This window comes from Eleutherodactylus coqui, chromosome 8 (assembly GCF_035609145.1).
Source record: "Eleutherodactylus coqui strain aEleCoq1 chromosome 8, aEleCoq1.hap1, whole genome shotgun sequence".
Classification (NCBI taxonomy): Eukaryota; Metazoa; Chordata; class Amphibia; order Anura; family Eleutherodactylidae; genus Eleutherodactylus; species Eleutherodactylus coqui.
This window is the reverse complement of record NC_089844.1, coordinates 82,359,798-82,385,428: the sequence shown is the minus strand read 5'-3', so window position 1 is coordinate 82,385,428 and position 25,631 is coordinate 82,359,798. Positions and strand designations below refer to the sequence as shown.

The window sequence follows — 25,631 nt, the reverse complement described above, 5'->3', positions numbered from 1 at the left end:
TTCTGTTTGCCTAATTTACAATGCACAATGTATATTACAAAGTGCATTGTAATGGGCAAACAGAAGTAATGAGACCTAATGCTTATGGCCGGACAACCCCTTTAATTATCACCGTATTTTATCATTCTTCTAATACACTACTATACTTCAATATAGCAATGTACTAGACAGACTACGAAGTTCAGCCAGCCAGAGGCTGAGTCTCATAGGTCACCGTAGCTGGCAGACCTGGAAGCTATATTCAAGCCTCCGGATGCCATAGCAATCCATTGGGACCCTGTGATTTACATCATGGGTGACAGAGGAAGCCCCTTTCCCTTTGTCAGCCTTTTGCATGCCGTGGCTGCACTAACTGTGGAACATAAAGGGTAAAACACCAGGGATCTGAGCTTTCTTCGGTCCCCAGTGTTGAAGCAAGTGCCTTGTTGTCATCCTACAGCTGAGCACCCACTCTCCATAGCACCAGAGACCCACACCAGGCTTCTCATGCAACCGCCATTAAAAGATGGTGCTGCAGAATAAAGCCCCTTAACAACTGCCGTCAAAAGACACATAGGCAGTGGTGAAGAGATTAAAATCAGGATTTTGTCACTTTCTGAAACCTCACTAGATGATTGATGAAAAGAAGTACATTTCATAACATAGACTTGTGTGTTTGATTAAGATAATTATCTTTGCACCACTTGTGTGGATGTGGATGATGTGAGGCATTAGGTTTGTTGTAGATGCTATGGTGATGAGTGAAATATACATTACGTAACTACATACTATACTCATGAGTGCAGAGTTGTTTTGTTAACAAGCTGCACCTCAACAAGCTAAGACAATGTGTATATATACACTGTATATATGATTTGGACTATCAACATAGGTATTTTTTTTTAACTGATTTGGATGTCACTCATATAGCACCGTCAGCAGATTGGAGGATTCACAACTGCTGTCGAACTCCCTTTAAAGGGGTCAACTACAAACATTTTTCTCATGCAGTTCCTAAACAATAGGTTGATTGCTTAGGTCCAGCTACTACCGTATGCTCAAGTGCTTCAAAAAAAAGTCAATGGGCAAGTATGTAAAACATGGTTGTCCAGAGTCTTCCGCAGTCTTGTACAGAAGCTTTCAGGTCTGGTTAGTAGGGGGTAACCCAAATCTAGATAGAGAGACTTCCCTTTTTCACATCCATATTCCCTAAGAGACTACTTGAACAGGTGTTGTCTTGAGTAGTGATTCTTTTAATGCCAGGCTACCATTCTTTAGTAAACTACTATTGAGCAACTAGAGAAGCGGAGATTCTTTTGACCAACCACAGCCATCTTCATAATCTGTCTCTTTTGTCTACGAAACCTTGGAAAACTCAAAAAACAGAGAAATAACTTTTGTTTAAAAAAAAGTGAAAGGAAATCCACGGCTAGTGTTAAGCGAACCATGCGCAGTGGCTCACTAGCAGCCATCTGTGTCAAAAATGCAATCATGAGCATGCACCGATCCACTAGTGTGGCACAGGAGATGTCAAATCGAGATTTGGGGGGGAGGGGGGGTCGTGTTTAGGATAAAAAATGGGGAGGGAACTGATGGCTAATGCTAAGTGAACCAAAACAGCGTTCTACTGGTTCGCTCAACACTAGTCCTGAATGTTGGTGCAAAACACTGTTTAAAGATACAAAAAAGCCGTGTATAACACTCAGAATTCTACAGGATTTTTAGGGCTCTTAGACAGTGTTAGACATACTTTTTAAGGGTTTTTGGTGAACTTTTGGTTCACTTTAAATTAATTTGGACCAAACCAGACTTTTTGCAAAGGTTCAGAGAACCAGCCAAACCAAACTTCTCAAAAGTTCACTCATCCCTATCCATGGCTAATGTGATAAAAGCACTTTAATATGTAGGTATTACATATCATTGAGATATTAGACATGCATATCATCAAGTCACTGCCAGTGAGTCTCCTACCTCTGGATTTTTGAAAAAATCATATTTTGCATAGTATTTCCTGAAGCAAAATTTGCAATCTTCCTCCATGTCCCAGTTTGACTGCACATCAATCACCAGCTCATGATCTTCTATAATTCTTTCTGTAAGTACATAATATTGCATCATGCTATTTGTAATGCTATCTGATTGCATTTATCATTAGATTATGTATGATCTTTTGTGATCAGGAAGGAACTTTTCCCTTTAATTAGGAAAATTGGCTTCTACCTCACTGTTTTTTTTTTGCCTTCCTCTGGATCAAAATTGGGGAGGGAGTAATAGGCTGAAGTGAATGAACATATGTACTTTTTCAGCCTTACATACTATGTTACTAGGATAGAAAAAAAAAAAAAATTACCAAATCAGATTCAGGCATGTTTCAAGAGCCATATAGCTGGGGGTCAGGTAACTGAGACCTCCACCAGTGCTTATTATGTCTTGATTTTTGTTCTAATTATGGCTTTTGTGAATGCCCAAGTTAGTTCAGCTCATTAAAAGATGAATAATTGATACTCATTAATGCATGAACATCCAAGTAGTCTTATTAACAAACAAGTACTGGACACATTGGGTATTCCTGTAGTTAAGGCATGTTCCCATATTACAAATTCATGGCACATCTATAGTGGGAGTCCAATGACCTTCCTTCATCAATTGAACCCAGATGCATTTGAGGGGAATTAAATGATAAAAACGGCTGCACATGTACTCAGCTTCTTCCATTTACAGGGGTTTTCTGGGCAATTTGTACTGATGACCTATCCTCAGGATGGGTCATCAATAGTTCATCTGCTGGAGTCCTCTAATCAGAACCTTGATTGATCAGCATGTTTGGGCACCTGTGGTAACTAGCAAATGACAGGGTACAGAGCAGAAACCGATTACTCGGACCCCTGTGTAGTAGCCAGCGCCGGTCTTACAGTGTGACTTGGCTGGTAGTCTGGAATTTCCATCTGTCCATTTGTTTTGTCTGTTTGGTTATTGCCCAGTCAGTCAATCACCTTTCCATCTGAGAAGCAGGGGTTCTTTTGGATGCAAAAGAGAAGTATTACAGTGTTGCTTCACTGCAGAGGTTCCTGGTGTTGGCTGTTGGGAATAACTCATGTTCCTCCTCTTCTCTGCTGAATCATCCCTTGAAGTGCACATTCTGATTGGTTGTCAGGGAGGTGGTGGCCGTAGTTGGCCAATCACCAATAACGTGATGCTATATAATCTAACCGCGTCCTGTCATGGGCACTGGTCATTTGGTTTATGTCAGCAGTATGCATGCATTCCTTCCAGAGCTGTGTTTCTGGTTCTTGTTCAGTCTGTCTGGATCCAGTTATGTCTGTCATGTTGCTGCTGTATGCATTCTCTGCTGTGCTCAGCCAGTTCGTCTTTTTGCGCGTTTGTGCTTCTATGACGTATCCACCTAGTCGAATGATTGTCAGGTGCCCAGTTCTCGTTCTGTTTGTCCTACCTGTTCATTGGTGGGCAGACGCCCAAGCCTCATTCTTTTTGTTACCCTCTGTCCCTTGGTAGACAGATGTCATCAATCCTTAAGGTGAACACCTAGAAGGTGAGTGAGGAGACTTATAAGGCCATTCATGCTCCTCTGGCAGATATATGCAAATAAGGAAGATGGAACAATACCTCTGCAGCGTCACCTATTGGATGGCAGCATTCCTGCAAATCAATGTCCGACCCTTTATACAGCTCTTTGTAACAATGATTGGGAATTGAAAACCAAGCCAGAATCCATACACAGACAGCTGTTTTGGGGCGTTTGCCCCTCATCAGTGTGCAGTTGGATTCTGGCTTGGTTAGTGAGATCTATAAGCAGGAATGCTGCCATCCAATAGGTGGCCTGAAGAGGTATTGTTCCATCTTCCTTATTTGCATGTATCTCCCAGAGGAGCATGAATAGATTTTGAAAGTCTCCTAACTCCCTCTCTAGGTGCTCTACTTAAGGAGTGATGATACCCCTCCAGAGTCACATCATAGGCCTCTCACTAACCAAGCCAGAATCCTATTTCTCCTTAGGGCTCATTCGCACATGCATTTCCCATGTGCAACACGTGGTGAATGGAGGCAATGAAATCGATGGACTTTCACTTTTCCATTCACAGTTCTGTTGGAACTGCGAGGGGAGATCCGTATAAAACGCAGGAGAAATAAATTGCAGCATGCTCTATTTCTCCATGTTTTATACGAAGCCCTTGAAGTTCTGCGTATTGAAACGCTGCCTCTTCACAATGCCTATGAGTGGACATCATTTAATATGGAGCCCCGCTCTGCACAAAAAAAAAAAAAAAAAGCCACATCATATCCGTGATGTCATAGTCCCAGGCATGCGCAGCGCCTACTGCAGCCCCTATGTGATCTCTGACGGGTCTTCTGCTGGCAGAGCCTAGGGGCTGCGAAGAGAACACTGCAAGACTTAACGATTAATAAGATTTTACTGGTTTTTAGTGTTTTACCTGCATTCCTATGCATAAAAATATCTAACCATGGTCAGGAGCCCAGCCAGAAGAACATTGGGAGGACAAGTGCCCTAGGTTTTAAGTACCAGGAAAAGGAAAAAATCTTTGCATTGGCCAGAGTCCTTAGATTTAGAGCTAGGAGCATCAAATTGAGTATTTGTCCTAAGTGAGAGAAGGCCATGACTCTGAACAGGGCAATGGAACTGACAACAAGTGTTATATTTAGGTTGGATGTGAATGCAGTTGTGTTAAAGGGGTTGTCCAGGTACAAATCAACTTTTTTAAAATTAGAGCCCAATCGATTAAAACAATACTTACCTGTCTTTAGTCACTGCAATGCAGCGTGGCAGCTCCACGATTCTCCCGATCTCCATTGACAGTAGAAGTCATGTGATCACTACCTGCCAATCAGATGCTGCAGCGTCACCGTTCAGAACTCCTGGCATCATGGCACCCAGGATGTGAGTGCTGATGCCAGGAGAATGGGTGGTAACGCTGCAACCTCTGATTTGCAGTCAGCAGTAACCTGACTTCCATTGTCCACAGAGACCAAGAAAATCGCATGGCTGCAAGGCTGGATAGCAGGGGCTAAAAACAGGTAAGTATTGTTTATTTTATTATCTTAGTCGATTTGGCTCCAATTTTAAATTCATCCATTAATTGTAATAGCACAGAGGGGGCTCAACTATTGACGACCCATTCTTAGAATAGGTCATCAATATGAGATTGGTGAGGGAAAAGGAGCAACTCGAGGTACCTCCACTGATCTTCTGTTTGGAGCAGCCACAGCACTGGGGTAAGTCCTACGGCCTTTTAATGGGCATTTGACGTCACTTCCATTGGATTATGTTCAGCTCAATTCTATTCAAGTCCCATCTTTAGGATAGGTTATCAATATCTGAGACCCAGAAATGTTATTTAACACATAATTCTATATTGCATTACCATTGTTATAGGAATAGGACCACTAACCTAGACACAATGTGGGCAGCTGCTCAAACAATGTCCAGTTCTGGTCATCTATATAGTGGTTCTTTTGAATCAGAAGTTGGCACACATTCACAGCTGTGATATCATTTGGCACTTCCAGGGCTCTGCTGGTCCCATCTTCACTGAAGACTTTAATCACCTGCAATTATATCACTGATGTATATCAATGATGCTTTACACATGTGAATACTTTCTGGGTATGCAGTCAAAACAATTCATTCTGATTATCCTACTACAAGTAATAACATCTTAACCATCAGATACATGGAATAAGAATGAGGTCTGTTTTACCAGTTAAGTTCAAACCAAACCCAAAGTTCACCAAACCCCTAAAAAGGTGTACAACACTGTCTAAAAGCCATGAGAGCCCTGTAGAACACTCGTATAGTGTTATATACCAGTGTTCGAGACTAGCGTTGAGTGAACCGAACCAGTAGAAGCCTAGAACTTTGCCACAAAATGGGGTTCTACTCAGGGGCGTAGCTGAAGGCTCATGGGCCCAGGTGCAAAAGGTTATCTTGCCCCCCCCCCCCCCCAACTTCTTTTAACCCCTTAACGCAGAGGCGTAACTTGAAGCTCCTGGGCCCCAATGCAAAACCTGTAACAGGGCCCCCAACTAGAATGCTTTATTCATAGTACTGGGCTCCCCATATGGAGAAGAGAGGCCTTATGGGCCTCCTAAGTCTCCTGGGCCTGGGTGCAACCGCATCCCCTATAGTTACACCAGTGCTTCTACTTGTTTGGTTTGCTCAACACTAGTCAAGATCATAAATCATATTAGTGCCAGACTCACTTTTATTCTGCAGTTGCCTAATTTTGGATGTCTTTGGGCCAACAAGTGTATTAATCTGTCACATTACAGGTTGATACAGTTAATATACTTTAGATTTATGCTGTTAGCAGCATCACCTACCCAGCAACATGTCTGCATAGAATTACTCACCAGTGGCGCTCACCTTCATTGTTTTCACAAGCACAGCTAAGTCGCTATGCCTTGTGTAAACAATGAAAGGGATTCGCGCCATAGTCTTTTCAATGTGCTAATTGCCAAGGTCCCAGGGGTCAGACTCCCACGGATCAAACATTGATGACCTATTCTAAGATGACCTATTTCTGTTTTTATGTAAATAAAGCTTAATCACTATATAAATGAAAAGTTATGCAACTTTCTAATATAGTCATTGTTTGAGTTCATAACCCTATTCAAGATTGTTCTTTGTCAAGACTATGTTTAATGACAGTGAATGAGAACGCCATTGTTTACATTCACAGACTGCAAACCTGGTACATAGATAGTCCTGCTCTGGGCTGAGAAGTGGATACAATTGTATCTCTGTGAGCTAAATACACCCGCAGCAGCTGAACACATCTCTCTGCTACAATGTATCAGAGTCTAGGGTGTTTAGCTCACAGAGCATTGTCTAGTCTGGATTAAATTGGATTGAGTTCTCAGTTGAGAGCAGGACTATGTACAGGGTTTGTAGCCTCTAATGTAAATAGGAATGTTCTTGGGGTGCAATTACACGTAGCGATTAGCGGTCAAACAATTATCGCTGCATCGTTCGAATTTGAATGATAAAATGATAAAACACTGTGCAACAAATTTTTAAAAAAGGTTTGTAACTGAAAGCAGTTCATATGTTTCTGTAAAATTAAAACCTGCTGATTACACTAATAAAACTGTATAATAACAGTAAGTCTCATTTTCAAGTTACTTAACCCCTTAGTGACCACACATTATTTTTGTTTTAAAAAAGCGTAACTCCTTTATTTATCCATCGATGTAGCTGTATGAGGACTCGCTTTTTGCGGGACGAGTTGTATTTTTTAATGGTAGTATTTAATGTACTGAAAAGCTTTTAAAAAGTTGTAAGTGTAGTAGAATAAAAAAAAAAAAATTCTGCCATTTTTCGGTACGTCTTGTCTCTACGGCGCACAAACGGCAACAAAAATGACTTGATACTAGAGATGAGCGAACGTGCTCGGCCACGTCCCTTTTTCGCCTGAATACCGCGATTTTCGAGTACTTCCGTACTCGGGCGAAAAAATTCGGGGGTCGCCATGGCGGCGCGGGGGGGTTGCAGCGGGGAGTGGGGGGGGGGGGGGAGAGGGAGAGAGAGATGGCCCCCCCTGTTCCCCGCTGCTACCCCCCACGCCGCCACGCCTCTCCCCGCCCCCCGGCGCACCCGAGTACTTTTCACCCGAGTAGTGAAGTATTCGGAAATCGCGGTATTCGGGCGAAAAAGGGGCGTGGCCGAGCACGTTCGCTCATCTCTACTTGATACATTATTCTATGGGTCAATACAATTACTACAATATCAAACTTACGTGGTTTTTTTTTTGCTGAACTACTTTTTTTTTCAAAAACATTTAATTTTTTAAAATCAATTTCTGCTGCCATCTTCTTTGCACAATAACTTTTTTATTTTTCCATCCACATAGTTGTGCGTGGGCTTATTTCTTGTGAGACGTCCTGTAGTTTGGGTTATACCATTTGGGAATACATACGACTTTTTGATCACTTTTTATTGCATCTTTTTTGGAGACAGAATGACACCCCCCCCCCCCCCCCCCCAAAAAAAAGGACCTTTCTGGTGTTCTTAATTTTTTTTTTCGGATGACATTCACCATGCAGGGTAAATAATGCTCTACTTTGATAGATTGGACTTTTACAGATGCTACGATACGAAACATGTATTTTTGGTTTAGGACTTTGATTCTTTTATTTAGTCTAGCCAATGACCTGTAAAAAACACATTTCATTACAATGTTGAACACAAAAGAATGAAAATCCTAGAATAAAAATACACGTTTGGTATCGCTTCTGTTGTGTTAAGCATTAATTTAAAGTTTGCTGAAAGTGTGTATTCAATGAGTTAGGCTTCATTCACACGAGCGTATATCGGCCACGCTTTCACACCCGGCCGATATACACTGCCCATCTGATGCATTGGTTTACTATGCATCAGTTCAGATGGGCATATACCCATGGCATAAAAGCGCCCAGCCAGCCAAATAGTGCATATGGTGTACATTCCTGGCTGGTGTAAAAGCGCCTGGCCGAAAAGATAATTCAGGAACTATCTTCCTGGCCGGAATATGGCGACAGCTCCCATAGACTGCCCTTGCTGAGAGTCGGCAATGGGGCAGAAAGGGGAGGCAGTTTAAAACTGTATCCCCCCCCCGACAGCAATCCAGGCTCAGCATATATGCGCTGGACCCCGGCCATCTGAACGGGTACACAAACAGCAGATTTCTTCGGCCGTTTACGCAATTTTCAGTTGCGCTGTGGCTACACGCATGTGAATGAGTCCTTAAGTATTAGGTTACTTTTTTGCAACATCTGTCTGTTTCCAAACTGTCCCATAGAAATATGGTTTTGCTCAGCAAGGATGCATAGCATTTCAGTACAGGAGAGAAATAAATGGCTGTCAAACACATCTGGTATGTATATGTACCAAAGGGTAAAGGATTGCATAGGTTAAAATTAAAAGCAGTTTTCAGGGCATTTACTATGTGGATGGGTCATCAATAGTTGACAATAGGGGATCTGCCACTCAGAATCCCCAATGATCAACTAATGCTTGAGCATTGATTTAAATGGGGGCAAAGACTTCTATTCCCAATGAGGATACTTTCTGTGTACCGGAGCCAGATGTTCGCATGGGGGGGTTGGAGCCGAAAGTGTAATAGTCTTAACTTCCATTGAAATCAATGGGAGTGAAGCCTTTCTATTACACTTCCAGCTCCGACCCCAATGCAGACATCAGGCTCAGCTGCACAGCCAGCAGGCCCAAGGATTAGAGGATTGGTGGGGATCTTGATCAGACCCCCCCCCCCCCCCCCCCGCTGATCAAGTATCAATGCCCTCTCTAGCTGATTGGTCACTAGTAAATGCATAGAAAACATCTTTACAAAGGTTCCTATAAGAGCAAGCAGAAGTTTTGAGAAGTATGAGGAATTGATACAAACAAAAAAAGTTAGAATATATAACTCTTTAGTATACAAAGAATCATTTTCATTTGCCAACGCTAGAATAACCTTTTAATGACATAATTAGGCTGTTTCCAGATATTCTCCATCAATTTTAATGGAGAGTGACCAATGATGTATGTATGCATGCATGCATGTATGCATGTATGGTCTCTTTGTCAAGGAAGGGGGAAGTGACACTCTTGGACTTGAAGCAAGGTGGTGGGCTCCTATCAGTTAGACCCCAAACCAATTCTATTGTATCAATGTGCTATAAATGTTGCAAATTGCCAATCGCCTTAAAGATCCATAGAGGAACTTTTGGTGGCTACATTACTATGTTGCACATGCCCAGTAATCCAGTTCACACTGACCCTGTACATTTGTATTAGTATAATTAATTCCTCAAGGCTTTTATTGAGATCCCATCCTACATATGCAGACCATTTACTACTCAGAAAGTGTGTACAGTTGTCATCAACGTCTTCTATTCTCTGACCTTCACATTCTCATTTCTCAACCCCTGTCATTGCCATGGATTTCCCTGAAAACATCACAATGCAGCCCTTGTTTTGTCCTAGTTCCGGGTGACATGTATCAAGCAGGGAATCGTATAATTAGTCATACTCAACACACAGTACAAGCTTTTTATCACTAAAGGTCTTTTTAACATCTTGTTCTATCTATTTTCTTCTTTTGTTTTGTTTAACTTTGATGATTAGAAATTTCTGTACTAAACTTTTGTGTTTTCTCTTTGTTTGTTTTTCCTCAGTTTAGACTGTTAAGTGAAGTCAACCATATTATTACGCTATTTGAGGAAGATAGTGCACCTAGATATGTAGCACTAAAAGTGAAACACCCACGTATATAAATGGCCATGTATCCGATAATTCTTGTATGGGTAGGCAACTAAAAGGAAAGTAAAATTAACATAGATTTTTTTCATCATGGAAGTAAAATGATCCTATTCTGATCAGACTTCAAGTGCTTTTACAAAAGGACAGCCAACACAATGACTACCACTAAAGTGCTTTCACACAGGAGTGATAGTTGTTCAGTGAATAGAGGAAAAAGGCATTGGGAGATCTCTTCCGGCCGCCCTCCTCCATTCACTATGAACAGGTAGTCCTTTAGAGATGACTGATATTAAGCTTCATACTGCCCAAAGTTTTAAGCAGTACCCAATGTATCCAGCAGCATGGGTATTGGGGTCTCAGTAGTCAGACTTGCTCTATTCCACTGATCCCAGTGACAGCGCCTCTTAGGTGATGTATTTCTTTTTTTTATGCAACTAGGGCTTAGTTTAGGGCTTTCACACTAGGATTTCCTACTGTAAAAGTTGCATTGCACCACATGAAAACTGCGTTTTCTTACGATGCGATGCAACAGAAATGCTCCATAATGAAACATGGGGTACAAAAAAAAAAAAAGTTAACTGCCATTCCCTGCAGGACTTTCCTTTTTCCTCCAATCACTGGCCTCTACTAACCCCACTGTCCCCCAGCCAATCCCACAGCTGCTGTCATCTGACAGGATGGCCAATGATAACAAGGGCAGCTGACAGCCACTGGGGAAACGACAGAACCTATGTAACGTTTCCTTCTCCAATTAACAAAATCCTAATATTCTAGACACAAATTTAAAGATACATACATATATTAAAATGTCATTAAATAAAACCTTTTTTGTAGTGCCCACTCTGGGCCACTACATTAGTGATCGACTAGAGCAGTCTACATAGAATAGAGGGGTCTCCAAAAAAATGGTACCCTTATAAAAGATGTTGGATTTTGCCTCTCAGGACAGAAGGGTCTTGCGTTTGCTTTCCCCTTCACTCTCTCATCATGACCCTTAAGACATTTACCAATCGCCTTGCTTTCAAGCAATTCACTCCTCTGCGGAGGGAAGTCCTGCACTAGTTCCAGCCACCCAGTTGAAAAACGAGGTAGAATTAAACATCACTGGACATCTCTATTCATGGGCCTTATGGTAGCTGCATGATTTGCCTTTATGGCTTGATCATGAAGATAACTGACTGCTCAATTACAGCCACACAGTCCTTTCTATACCTGCCATGCTCATTTCATCTCAATGTTATGGTCAGGCAAGGAAAAGGAAACTGATTTTGTTTAAGGGATAACACAGGACCCTGCAGAGATGTGTAGTCCACTAGACACCAGTTATGCAACATAAACGTCTTCATTGCCATAGACCATCAAGGATATTCAATACCTAAATCCACTAGGAATGTTGGCACTGAGCCTTTCAGTAACCCAGACCAGTGATGAGAAAACTTTTGAAAAGTTTAGTTTGGCTGATCCATCGAATTTCAGCAAAAAGTTTGGTTCAGTCTAAATTAGTTCAAACTGACCTGGAACTTCCCCAATATTTTCTAGCACTGCCAAAACCCAAAAAGCCCTTTATAAGACTCTTATGTCAGCTAGGAGTGCATCTAAGTACTTTTGAGGGTTTTTTTAAGACAAAGCTGAGGAAGAAAAAAAAAAAAAAAGAATACAAAAAGAAAAGAAAGAAGAGAAAAAGTACAAAAAAAGCAGAAAGAAAAAGGAGGCAAAAAAAAAAAATACTGAACAATTTTTTTCTTCTAGTTTTTCTTCTTCTACTCACTTTTCCTCCTCCTCCTTTTTTTCTTCTTAGAATTATTACTTTTAGCATGCCTGGCTGAAACAAACTGCTTCGGATTTAGCAAGCTTCGACCCAAAGCAGAGTTTGGTTCACTCAACACTACCCTAGACCACAAAAAGATTTTTTTTTATTTTGAAGCCCTTTTGTCCTCAGAGCATTCAGAGAGTGGGCATTAACACCTTTTCTATCATAGAAAACCATGGATTTTGGCATTGATCCCTTCACTATTCTAGACTACCAGTATTGTTACCATTATCCCCTTATCTGATAGTTTTCTTGTACCACCGAACAGAACTTGAAGCTCCTTGGCCCCAATAGAAAATCTGTAACAGGGCTCCCCCAACTATAATGCTTTATTCATAGTACTGGGCTCTCTATATGGAGAGGAGATGCTTTATGGGCCCTCTAAGGCTCCTTGGCCCGAGTGCAACCGCATCCCCTATAGTTACGCCCCTGTCACCAAATCTTGAGTGACATATGCTGAGTGTATAGATATATAGTTCTCTATAATTGGATTTTCATGTCAAAAACTGTTTAAGTTTATGCTCAAGTAAAAAATCTACAACAGTGACGTTAATTGTGATGTGGATTTTGGCGCAGATTTTCTGCTATGGAAAATCAACACCACATCCGCACCAAGTCTGCTACATATGAACTCAGCCTAATAGCTGTCATAGAAGTCCTGCAAGTCCTGCCCACACCAAGTGACTGACATCTCTACATGAATCCAACCTCATACAGGAAAAAGTGTTAATCACTGTGTGGGTGGGACAGAACTACATTACTTCTTTATGAGTCTTGCCTGCTTTAAATAGCATTTTGCTTCAAAGTACAGAGTCAAATCATAGAAAACTATATATTCTTCAGCTCAGCATGTCCCCTTCTATCCAATGAGAACCTCAGATAGGATAGCAAAGGAGACCTAATTGAGTTGCTTTAAATTCCCCTTGATCATAGATGTTACCATTGAATCATTCACTTCCATAGCCTATTAGGAAAGTAGGAACTCAAGCTGACCTTTTGCACCAGGGTCTATGAATGAAAAAATTGTATTTCTCAGGCATGAATTAGCCAAATTGGATAGGAAGAGCCCTGTAACTCTTGGAAGCCCATGACGTTTAGGGTCCCTTTAATTTAATTATAGGAATTTGCAGCATACTAGAAGTAGATAATTGATAATGAGTCTAGACTTTGATTGGTTGCAACTGACAAGATACAGTATACCTTGCCAATTCTTTTTTTTGGCAACCCAAGGCTGTATTTATATGGGCAAGAAACTCATGCAAGTTCTGTCCAATGTGATATGGACAGAACTTCCATGGGAAAAGAACTCATTATTTTCAATGGGCGTATACACATGGGTAATTTTTCTTTCGGACAGAGAATCCAAGGTAGAAAAATTACAGCATGTCCTACTTTTGGGTGATTCTTGTTCAAGAATCACCCATTATTTCCTATGGGTCTGTGAAAAAAAATGTTATCTATCGGAACATGCAATTTTTTCACACATCCAAAAAGCGTATCTACAATGATGTGTTGTGGTTTTTACACCAAAACACATTAGTCGCTGAAAAATTGCAGAAAAAGCGAGTGCGCTATAGGTCCGATTTTCTCAGACCTATATCACACTCACTCATGAAAATACATATCTCTTCTCTTGACTTAACCCTTTCCAATTCACTGTCTGACATCTTCCTACATTCTGTTTGAAGCTTGTACAGCTCCAATGTCAGAAGACGTCCAATAGGGTATTCTTACTGTCTATTGCCAGCCACTCCGCTGTCAGAGCCTCCCTGGCGCGCACACACTGGCTTTAGCCAGCAGGTGGCACTGTTGTATAACAGCAAAAAGAGAAAGCCTTGTAGGAAACTCTGAATATAAAATTGGATTGGAAAGGGTTAAGGTAACTCCACACAAGGAGATTATCACCCAAATAATCGCTGGAGACGGCAATTTTCTGCGATAGATGGCCCATGTGCACACAAACGCCAACAGGCCACTGAGTGAGAAAACACTCACTCAAAGTTGTTTGGTTTTTATCTCACCTAAAAACCGAGCGTCTATCGTCAGCTTGTATATACTCCAGTTGTTCATTTTTGTCTGTTCACAGTGAATGGAGTTGGCCGGCCAGAAGAGATCTCTGGTGCACTCCATTCAATGAAAAACTATCGCACCTGTATGAAAGCACAGAAGCGATAGTCGCTAGGACAACAGTCGAGCACTTATGCACCCGACAGTTGTCCCATTTGAAGGTGCCTTTACTGTATTGAAGGTTTGAAAATTAGCTCTTGTTGTAGGAAGAATAAAAACTGTCTTTCCAGTGCCATGTATTGGAGGTAACTATCCCATAAGTTAATGTGTAACCTTGTAATAGCCTTTGCAACATGACTAAGTATGTAAGCCAAACCACAGTCTTCTCCATAAAGAAACAAAGACCCATTTTCAGACACATAGTTCACAGTTCTTGCCTCTCCAATGTAAAGAAGGGTATTGATTGGCTGGGTGAGAGGCCTTTGAAATGGGGGTATAGTTTCTCCTGTGGAGTGCGCCAAGTTGGTATAGGGGAGTCTTATAGGTCTTGCAATGCCTTCTGGGAAAAAGGTATGCAAACAAGTTCTATTAAATAAGAGTCATAAGATTTTTTTTTTGTACATGCGTTTTATACGAAAGGGTATATCCCATGAAGCCAAGTTATACCCTATCCACTGTCCTTGGTGATCAGGATGGGTGCAACTGCAGGGACTCACTCCAGTCTTTAAAATTGAATATCTTGAAGTGTGAGCAACAGTTAGTTACACATGCACACAACTGCCTCATTCATTTTAATAGGACCACCAGAGATAGTCAGGTTTTGAAATCTCCAGCAGTTCCATTGAAGTTAATGCACATTTGTGACCACTGCTGTCCACACTTCAGGACATGCAATAGCCCCCTTTTAGAGATAGTTGGGGTTCCAATTGGTTAGACCCCCACTAATCAGCAAGTTTTCCCCTATGCAGCTTTCCCAAATGAATGGGAAAGCTGCACACTGGACTATATACTTTCATTAAGCTACATATGGGTGAATGGAGTGCAAAACAAATGTGAGAGCAACTAGGTACCTGTTCAGTAAGGTTCTCTTGGATGTTGCGGATGAGCCCGCATGCTTTGATCAAAATATGCACCAAGAACCTTTAATTTTATTTATTGCGTTTTATTCAGATATTAAATGTATATGAGTGCTGAGGAATGTGTTCTTTTACTGCTATACCAACCTGGACCACTGCAGTGGGAATTAAGTTTACTTTCTATCAGCACTGCACTAGTTAACCCTGCTCAATGCTCTAAGCACAGCTGCAGCTTAAATAGCAATCATTTTTCTATTTAAGGGAGCTGCGAATCCTCCCTTTTTGCCTCAGTATCGATGTGTGTTTGTCTCAGACACTTAACATATCTAGGTCTTCTCAGGACTGTTTTGTCTGTTTCACACAGTTCCTGCATCTGTTTATTCTGTATGTGCTTTTGCCTGTGTGCATTTGTCTACTTCCTTCCAGTCTGTGCATCGTTCCCATCCTTATAGTAAGTCAGTCCTGTTCTGTGTTTCCTGTGTTCAGCTTTTCATCCCTGTGTCCTGTCAGGGATAGTTAGCCCCTAGGTTCCAGTGTGGGGCCATTCTTATCAGGATGCCTACCCTGCTTTTAGACAGGGATCTTTCTATGTTCCTGATTTGCTAGTTGCAAGATTCTCCATCTGAGTTTGCCTTGCAATGGGAGTCAGCTGCCAGCCATACCAGGTCTGGTCCAAAAGCCAGGCTGGTTGGTTAGCACAGTGGTTACATGTTTAAGAGTCCCTAACACGCGTGTGCTGTATACCTGTGTGATACGCAGTTCAGGTCACATTGGCATGTAAGATTTGTGTAATACGAGAGTGCAAAAAAAAAAAAACAAAAAACAGCATAGCATGTTCTCTTTTACCGCGTATATACGCGAGGTAGAGGCCATTGTTCTTTATGGTGTGTATATAGGCAAACCCATACGCAAGGGCACAGGAAATTTAAAAAAAAAAAAAAAAAACAGGTGGACTGTACATTACAGCGTGCGTGAGATATGCTGTCATTCGCAGTACAATTTCGCCACCATACACCGGGTCGCTACTGTGTGACCCACGCAGCATTTTATGTTTATGACCATGTGAGCCCAGCCTAAAGCTAGTAGGATTACCTACACAGTATGATCTAATTACTATATTCCACATTTTTGATGTACTGTATATATTCCATTATGTTCCGTGAATTGTCATTCATATACCAAATGTTATTCCCCATGCTATACCTACTGTTCTGTGTATTAATCTGCATGCTATAATGTACAGTATGTGCTGCATATCTTGTACCCTACCTTCTCTACTGCTGCAATGTGGGCATCTTCCAAGTGATCAATGCAGCCATAAAACACTCTTGGGGGTTGGAGGCAGGCTGAACTGGATGGACATTTGTCTTTTTTTTTAGCCTAGCCTACTATGTTTGCATGCGCCAGGAGATCAGGAACCAGTGCATGCGCAGTTCATCTGTCCCAATTTTTTGGGCAGATTCAGTAGTTTTAATTGTGCATGTGCTGGTTCAGAGTATGCATGAGTGTTTGATGGCTGCATTGATGATGTGTAGGAAGTCTCCATGTCCCAGCAGCAGAGAGAGGTGGTACGCACGACTGCAGACACAGTATGGCCAGCCTACTATAGATAGTCCGGCCCACCCACTAGACTCCTTGGCAGTAATTTATTTGCATCACTGAAAGCATTCACATTTTAACCCTTTCCAAGCCATTGTCTGAAGTCTTCCAACATTCTGATTGAAGCCTGTACAGCTCCGATGTGTGAAGATGTCCGGCAGGGTATTCTTACTGTATATTACTAGCTGCTCTGTTCTCGGGAGCCTTTCCGGCTTGTCATATACTGCAGTACTGGCTTTAGACAGCAGTTTGTAAAATGGCAGAAAGAGAAAGCCCCCTAGGAAACCCTGAATCCAAAATTGGATTCCAAAGGGTTAAAAGGTATGTTTTACCCAGGAAGTCTAACTTTTTAAATGTACATTAAATCATTGTTTAATTGGTGTAGGTGGTGCAATATGAATTGGTGTAGGTGGTGCAATATGAATTGGTGTAGGTGGTGCAATATGAATTGGTGTAGGTGGTGCAATATTAATTGGGGTAGGTGGTGCAATATTAATTGGGGTAGGTGGTGCAATATTAATTGGGGTAGGTGGTGCAATATTAATTGGGGTAGGTGGTGCAATATTAATTGGGGTAGGTGGTGCAATATTAATTGGGGTAGGTGGTGCAATATTAATTGGGGTAGGTGGTGCAATATTAATTGGGGTAGGTGGTGCAATATTAATTGGGGTAGGTGGTGCAATATTAATTGGGGTAGGTGGTGCAATATTAATTGGGGTAGGTGGTGCAATATTAATTGGGGTAGGTGGTGCAATATTAATTGGGGTAGGTGGTGCAATATTAATTGGGGTAGGTGGTGCAATATTAATTGGGGTAGGTGGTGCAATATTAATTGGGTAGGTGGTGTAATATTAATTGGGTAGGTGGTGTAATATTAATTGGGTAGGTGGTGTAATATTAATTGGGTAGGTGGTGTAATATTAATTGGGTAGGTGGTGTAATATTAATTGGGTAGGTGGTATAATAGCCGTAGAATGATGACAGGCTCCCTTTAAGAGCCCTGGAGGTTAGTTTCTATTACCATGTAGCAGTCTCGTTGATAGGTTTCATAGTTACAGTACATACTGTAGAGGCTCCTGTGTTTGCTTAGATAAGAATATAATACAATTTATATTTGCTGTTGTCACTTTATTACAGACCAGACTGCAGACTGTTTGCAAGCTACGCAGTCTCATTTTAGCTTCCGTATTGCGAGCAGAACATCTGAACCACTTGTAGTTCTCGTGAACCAAACATACATCAGCTATCTACCTATAGATCCTAGTTCAGTTCAGTAGAACGGTGGCCGGTGTGGGTATCGTGACCATAATATGGACCTTAAATTGTGGCCCTATTACAACGGTCATCCTAACACCATCCCATCACTGCAACCAGAAATACAATTTTCTTAAGGGTTTGAAAATGTAAGACCTAACCTATCTTTGGTGTGTGCTGTGCAGGAGTTTCCATAGACTCCTAAGGAGGCAGGACAAAAATGGAGGGGGAGGGAGTTTAGCTGTGAACCACGCTCGGAAAAGATTTCAGCTCACCTTAGTTAGACATTTACTTGCCAATGCAAGCCATGGGGAAGGGTGTAAGACGCAAGTGTGTGAGTGGTTGTTCTATTCGCCAGAAAGCCGCACAGTGAGAATAGTTTTTGGCATTTTATCCGTCAGGTGTTTTGATGGCTGCCTATGATGCTCCCGTTTGTTTGCATGTGTAAACGTTGCTTTCCCCACGCAAAACGTTCTTTCGCAAGAATGTTTAAAGTATGTTTAACTATGCACGCAGCTTTGCCTGTATGGGCATCCACTATAAACACCTTCATTGTATAGCGGTTTAAGTATGGCAGACCTTTAAAGGAGATGTCCCGCGCCGAAACGGGTTTTTTTTTTTTTAAACCCCCCCCCCGTTCGGCGCGAGACAACCCCGATGCAGGGGTTAAAAAAACCACCCGCACAGCGCTTACCTGAATCCCGGCGGTCCGGTGACTTCAATACTTACCGCTGAAGATGGCCGCCGGGATCTTCTACCTTCGTGGACCGCAGCTCTTCTGTGCGGTCCACTGCCGATTCCAGCCTCCTGATTGGCTGGAATCGGCACGTGACGGGGCGGAGCTACACGGAGCCGCTCTCTGGCACGAGCGGCTCCATAGAAGAAAGCAGAAGACCCGGACTGCGCAAGCGCGGCTAATTTGGCCATCGGAGGGCGAAAATTAGTCGGCACCATGGAGACGAGGACGCCAGCAACGGAGCAGGTAAGTATAAAACTTTTTATAACTTCTGTATGGCTCATAATTAATGCACAATGTACATTACAAAGTGCATTATTATGGCCATACAGAAGTGTATAGACCCACTTGCTGCCTCGGGACATCTCCTTTAAATTTTGTGCTTTTGCACAAGGCCCATTATCCTGAAATTTTTCACCTAAATATACCTTTTTGCAAATATGGAGAAGACTGTGCTGATAGCTGCGCCTCTTTCCTTGTGTGAATGTGCGATTTTTGCATGAATAAAGCTCGGCCCTTCTGCATGACAAATTCCTCCGTTCATGCGATTTCCCCACCCCTCATGCGCCTATTCTGCGCTAAAACCACACTCATGTGAACGAAGCCTTACTGTGAATTGCCACACTTTTGTATTGACGTTTTTGGCCTCTACAAGTAAAACTAGTTGAGCAGTTAACAATATTCCAGCGTAAGGTCCGTTGAACATACCAGTAAATGATTATAAGGTGATGATAAATCCCGGTCGGAATCAGTCGTGTTGTTACAAATAAGTAATGCACACATGCGGCCCACGCAAATAGGAAATGAAAAAAGAAATCTAACAAAACCAAGAAGCCGAGTGCCTATAAGTCCCAAGAACGCGACAGTTTTGGTTCTAATTGGACACGGAGAGGTGATAAGTTTCATACATTGCATTAGTTTCCAGAGAGAATGACCATATATAAGAGGCCTTGACAGAACCAACCCGTTTTCATTGTGAGTGACGGTCCAATTGGAGATATAAGCCAAACTTTTAGGAAATCGGATTAGTCAATGACTTAAATAACCTTTTAGGTGTAGGGAGGGAACAGCAACCTATACGATTGTAATATACTAAAGGCAAAGGATGGCTTCAGAAGAGCGTGTTTGTGCGTGCACATGCGCACACAAAAACACGCGTCTATTACAAGCAATGCATTCCCTATGGTGTGTTCACATGTCCGTGTTTTGCAGCTGTGCGCCTGCAAAGATAGGGCATGCGTACACAATAGGGAATGTACACATAGTCTTCAATGGAGCCGCGGCTGCTACCGGCGGCTCCATTAAAGACAATGGTTTGCCGGCACACCGTAATTGTTTTTCTGGGAAGGGCTTTAAATATAAGCCCTTCCCAGAAAAACAACAATTTTAGTGTATTAAAAAAAAAAGAAAAAAAGAAAAAAAAAATTACCTGCCCGCCGCTGCCGTGTCCCCGTCAGGATGAAGAATTTCCTGCTGCACCTGCCACATCTGTGACAGATGCAGCAAAGGAATTCATCCTCCCTGCAGGGAATAAAGAATTCCCTACCACAGCTGTCACAGATGACAGCTGCGGCAGCAGATTAAGCTGCTGGCATCCAGTAATTGTTTTTCAGGGAAGGGCTTTAAATATAAGCTCTTCCCTGAAAAACAAGAAAAAAATGGTGATAAAAATTAAAAAAAAAAATACTCACCTTTCTTCAGCTGCCAGGGCTCAGCCGCATCCAGCCGGCTCTTCTCCTGTACTGCTCTGAGGAGTATTCAGCAGGCGGGTATTTAAAAATCGCCGTCTGCTGAATGAGCTGCCTCCTGAGCACTGTGACCAATCAGAGGCAGCTCTCCGCTATTAAATGACCGCTGAGAGCTGCCTCTGATTGGTCTTTGCGCTCAGCCAATCAGAGGCAGCACTCACCCATTCATGAAGATGTGGCAGGTGCAGGAGGGAATTCTTTATTTCCCGCGGGGATGAAGGAAACAGCTGCCGCATGCGGCAGATGTGTTCTTCATATCACGGGGATTTAGAATTCCTTTGCTGCATCTGTTACAGATGTAGCAGGTGCAGCAGGGAATTCTTTTTCCACGCAGGGATGAAGGAAACATCTGCCGCATGCGGCAGATGTGTTCTTCAACCTCGCGGGGACACGGCAGCGGCGGAGAGGTAAGTTGTTTTTTTTTTACACTAAAATTGTTATATTTAAAGCCCTTCCCTGAACAATTACGGGGTGCCGGCAGACCATTGCCCTTGAAGGCAATGCACGGACCTTCATAAATGCATGTTTTTGCGTGTACATAGGTGCGCACCTATGTACGCACAAAAACACGCTCGTGTGAAGCCACCCTAAGGGGATGAATATATGGTCAAGACCGGCCACAGAAGTCATCGAATAGGCCTAATGAGAAACAAGAGATAGGAAAGGGCAAATCTGACTCTACACCTTCAAAGTGGGGGAATCCTGCCTAAAAGTGGGGCGATCGTCCCAATGAGGACAGTCCCACACAGGAACCTAGAATAAACCTGAGTTGCCCTGAATAGAAATAGGGAAAGGGGCCAGGAACACCAGACTGGGTCAGAGCAGCTTTAGACATATTTCAGACACAGACGTCCGCACACCTACGGATGGAGAGGGATTCAGACATGAACCAATAAGGACTTAGTTCACATGGGCCAGACATCTACAGACAGAAGAGATTCAGACTAAACTGAACAGAAACGCATGAATGCAGTCGACAAACCAGATGGACAGACCAAGACCGAAAGTCACAAAGATCTTCACAGTATGCATCCTGTCACCCGGGTTCAGTTAACTGAAGGAGATGCAGTGCAGCACCCGAGGGGAGGGACACGGCCTAGGATACAGCTGGGCAGAGTTTGGGGCCTTGTCATGGTGGCTCTACCATCACCCACCCGGAAGGTAACCGTTAATAAACGGGCAATCCAATAATGAATTATGTCACGCGTGATGCCACCGTTTCTTCTGCCGTGGGGGAATTACTGGATGGCGGAGTAAACTCACCCTTGCGCAGCCTCTGTGGGGGAATTCCTGGTTGTAGGTATAGGAAATAGAAGTCGTCAAGGCAGCATCCATTAAAATTGCTTCTTTATTCAAATATAAAGCATCATAGGTGAGGCATGCAGCCACGTATCGACCCTATGTCTGGGTCTTTCTCAAGTTGAGAAAGACCCAGACATAGGGTCGATACGTGGCTGCTTGCCTCACCTGTGATGCTTTATATTTGAATAAAGAAGCAATTTTAATGGATGCTGCCTTGACGACTTCTATTTCCTATACCTACAACTAATGGTGGACCCTTGGAGTTGGGTTCCGGTTCTGAGCTTTGCATAATACCTTGCACCAGTGGTGTTTTCGGATTGGAGTGCTGCTGTTACCCTTCTCTTTTTGGGGAATTCCTGGTTGTGGGAGTAAATACACACACACACACACACACACCATCTGGAAACGGACAGGCGACTGGTTGCTTTACTTGAAGTAGCTGGATTACAACTTTGAAATGCACGCCAGCAGGAAAACAAGAGGAGGGATACCCGGTTTTACTGCCTCATGTGCCCATCCCAACCAGGCCTCTTTAATTACCCCCGTCTTCGGACATACCACACAGTTTATATTATTACTTTTACCTAAGATTTAGGGAATGCCAAAAAGGGCAGGGGTGGGAGAAATATTTTAAGGTAGTTAATTTTTTTTTGCCGCACAAGCAAGCAATGGGGCCTGGAATTCATTCAGTTGTGCCCTGAAATCCAATGGGTGTTCCCTCCATTATAGGCCTAGCCATGTATCCAGTAAGTATATTGGGGCTACAATGGGTATGTTTCTAAACACGGGACAAACAGGGGGATCCACTTTGGGGTGAAAGTCATCATTCATATGTGTGCTGTACAAAAAAAACAACCTGTTTTTAAATTAACACAAAAGCCAAAAAAATGAAAATCGTATTTTTTCCCCCCTTCTGCTTTGCTTAGATTCATTCAAAAACTGTGGAGTCAAAATACACAGTACACCCCTAGATGAATTCGTTAAGGGGTCTAGTTTTCAAAATGAGGTCATTTATGGAGGTTCTCTATCATTTTGGCCGCTCAAGGGCTCTACAAGTGTGCTATGGGACCTAAAACACCTTTAAGCAAAATGTCTGTTCTGAAAGCCACTGGCTGCTCCTTTTGGTTTTGGCTCCGTTGTGCATACAGACATGGGATTGGGGCCACAACGGGTATAATCTGAACACAGAACAAACAGGGGTATCCATTTCGGGGTGTAAATCTTCATTTTTATGCACTATTGAAAAAAAAAAAAAAACCTGTCTTTAAAATGACATATTTGCAAAAATATGAAATTTTACTTTTTTCTCCTCTAAATTGCATTAACTTTTGAAACAAAACTGTGGGGTCAAAATACGCATGCCACCCCTCAGTGAATACATTAAGGGGTGTTGTTTTTAGAATGGGGTCATTTGTGGAAGTATCTATCATTCTGACACCTACGAGCCTTTGCAATCTTGGCTTGGTGTAGGAAAACAAAATATTCCTCAAAATGTTAATAATGTTAAATTTGTACGTCTCCTAAATGGTTAAAAAAAAACTACAGTTTTTCCAATGTGCTTCCAGAATAAAATTTGTATAGTATGTTTGCGCATATTTGAGATATTGCAAATGTGAAAAAAAGGACTTTTTTTTTTTTTAATTTTCCCAATTTTTGCACTTTTAATAAATATACACAAATTCTATCGGTCTATTTTTACTATCTAAATGAAGTACAATATGTGGAGAAAAAACGATGTTAGACTCACTTGGAGATGCAAAACTTTAACGGAGTTATTCTATGTCAAAGTGACTCATGTCAGATTTCCAAAATTTGGCTTGGTCATTAGGGCGCAAACAGGAGTGGTCACTAAGGGGTTAATGTTGTCATTTTTCATTGCAGAGTTTTAGGACAAGTTTTCTGCCTTTGAAAAATCACAGAAGTTCCATTAATGCAGAAGTCTGAGACATAAAGAATGGTAATAGACCACTTTTAGGCAAGCGTATTGTAACTCCATATATAGAGCTAATATATAGCGCCACATGTCCTTATTTTTCACGGTCGTTTAAAAAAAACAAAAAACGCACAATTACTTATCTTTTCTATTGCTATGCTTTTCTCTTGGGCAAATATGGATCAGTCTTTGTCCAGAAGAAAATAAAATATATGGATGCAAATACGTATTACATATAGCTGTAATGTCATCTGTAATACATCCGCTATACAGATCCGTATTACAATACGTCTGAAACTGTCCATAGCATGACGATTTGTAACAAAGCTAAGGTTATTGCTTTGCCCAGCCATGTAATGGTAACCCTAAAGTAATGCAGTCGGATTATTTGAATCCCTGTTGAAGTCTACAGATAACACATTAGATAGGTTTGTACTATACAACAAACTCAACTCTGCTACATCTACAAAGTAGTTTGAATTCTTATTAAACAGCGCAGTAAATGTGCCTGTAATCCCATGTATGACCACAGATAACATTTAGTTATAACAATTGTTCAAAGTGACAAACTCAGCTCTGCTATATCTGTACTGAATCCCGTAACGGTAAAATAGTGCAGAAAGTATATACAGTCTAACAATATAGTTAAATACTTAAAGTACAACTAAACGAGCACAGTAAGCAAAAAAAAAAAAAATGACTTTAGATACTTTTTGTTAAATCATTGACAGAACTTATCATAAAGTTAAAACAGGCTAAATACCGAGCCATCTTACCCTTTTCTGGAGCACCAGGGGGGTGATGGCAGGCAGCGTCACTCTCCTTGCATACAGACTCATGTTTGCGCTTCATAAAGTAGTTTACACTGGCAGTAATAGTCCAGGATGTGCGGTCACGTCAGCTACAGCACTAACACTCCACAACTAAACTTGTCTAATCCTAACTCTACTCAAAGCCAATTAAAAGGAACTGTGGGAGAGCTCCAACGCTCGGCCAATCACAGGCGGCTCCCAGCTCCTCTTTTGTCCTTGGAAGCACATTCTGATACTTTTGTTTATAATACTTAAGCAAAGCAGATGACATTCATTGCAAATCTGTAAAGTCAAAGCCTCCATTGTCAGAAGGAGAAAGTTCTGCTCAAACATCAAGAGTCAATGGCAGGACTGTTAACCCTCCATGTATTAGAAGAGTTAAATGTCACGTATGCATCACACATTGCCGGATAACTTCAAGACGTTAACTGCACATATATGCTGCTTGGTCTCATACAAGACCGGCATCAGCATCTGCCAGAGCTGGGCATGTCCCAGGAACTATTGCCCTTTGGGTACTAACTGCCTCCTGAGTATACTACTCGTCAAGCTATGCAGGTGGTACTAGACTGATTCTGATGCACACAGCAAAACAGATAGCAGTGTAACAGGTGCGGGGTGAGCAGTGTAACAGGTGCTAGGTATGCAGTGTAACAGGTGCTAGGTATGCAGTGTAACAGGTGCGGGGTGAGCAGTGTAAGCCTGGGTTCACACAGTGCGGATTGCCGTTGCATATCCGCACTGAGGCAAAACCGCTGCGTTTGCAGTGCAATGCAGCACAAATGAGATTTGCCAAAAAGCTGTTCTCACAGTGCAGATTTTTTCCGCACAGCCGCAGTGCGCAAAATCAACTGCAGCGCGTTTTTCAAAGATGCAGCATATTCACTCTACGGTCTTTTCCACAGCGCTTTTTTTTCCATAAACCTCTATGGACGTAGCCAAATCCACACCAAATACGTGGCAAATACGTGGAAAAAAGTAAAAAAGCGCTGCAGAAAAAAACGCTTGCGGATTTTTCCGCAGAAAAATCCGCAAGCCCAAATTAACCATTGAAGCGGTTTTGACGCGGAAGCAGTTCTTCTGCGGCAAAATCACAACGGAA

The 25,631-nt window shown here is 42.1% G+C and overlaps 1 protein-coding gene across 1 annotated transcript in view; it reads right to left on the bottom strand.

Annotated features, from left to right (window-relative positions):
- The window catches only part of GRB14 (growth factor receptor bound protein 14), a 93,392-nt gene extending 68,836 nt beyond the window's left edge, over positions 1 to 24,556 (bottom strand). Inside the window, exons 1-3 of the mRNA XM_066577417.1 lie at positions 24,494 to 24,556; positions 5,406 to 5,562; positions 1,951 to 2,072 (exon numbers count right to left, since the gene is read on the bottom strand). Coding sequence (XP_066433514.1) covers positions 1,951 to 2,072; positions 5,406 to 5,562; positions 24,494 to 24,556 — 342 coding nt within the window. The remainder of the gene's footprint in view (positions 1 to 1,950; positions 2,073 to 5,405; positions 5,563 to 24,493) is intronic.
- Between the last annotated feature and the right edge of the window lie 1,075 nt (positions 24,557 to 25,631).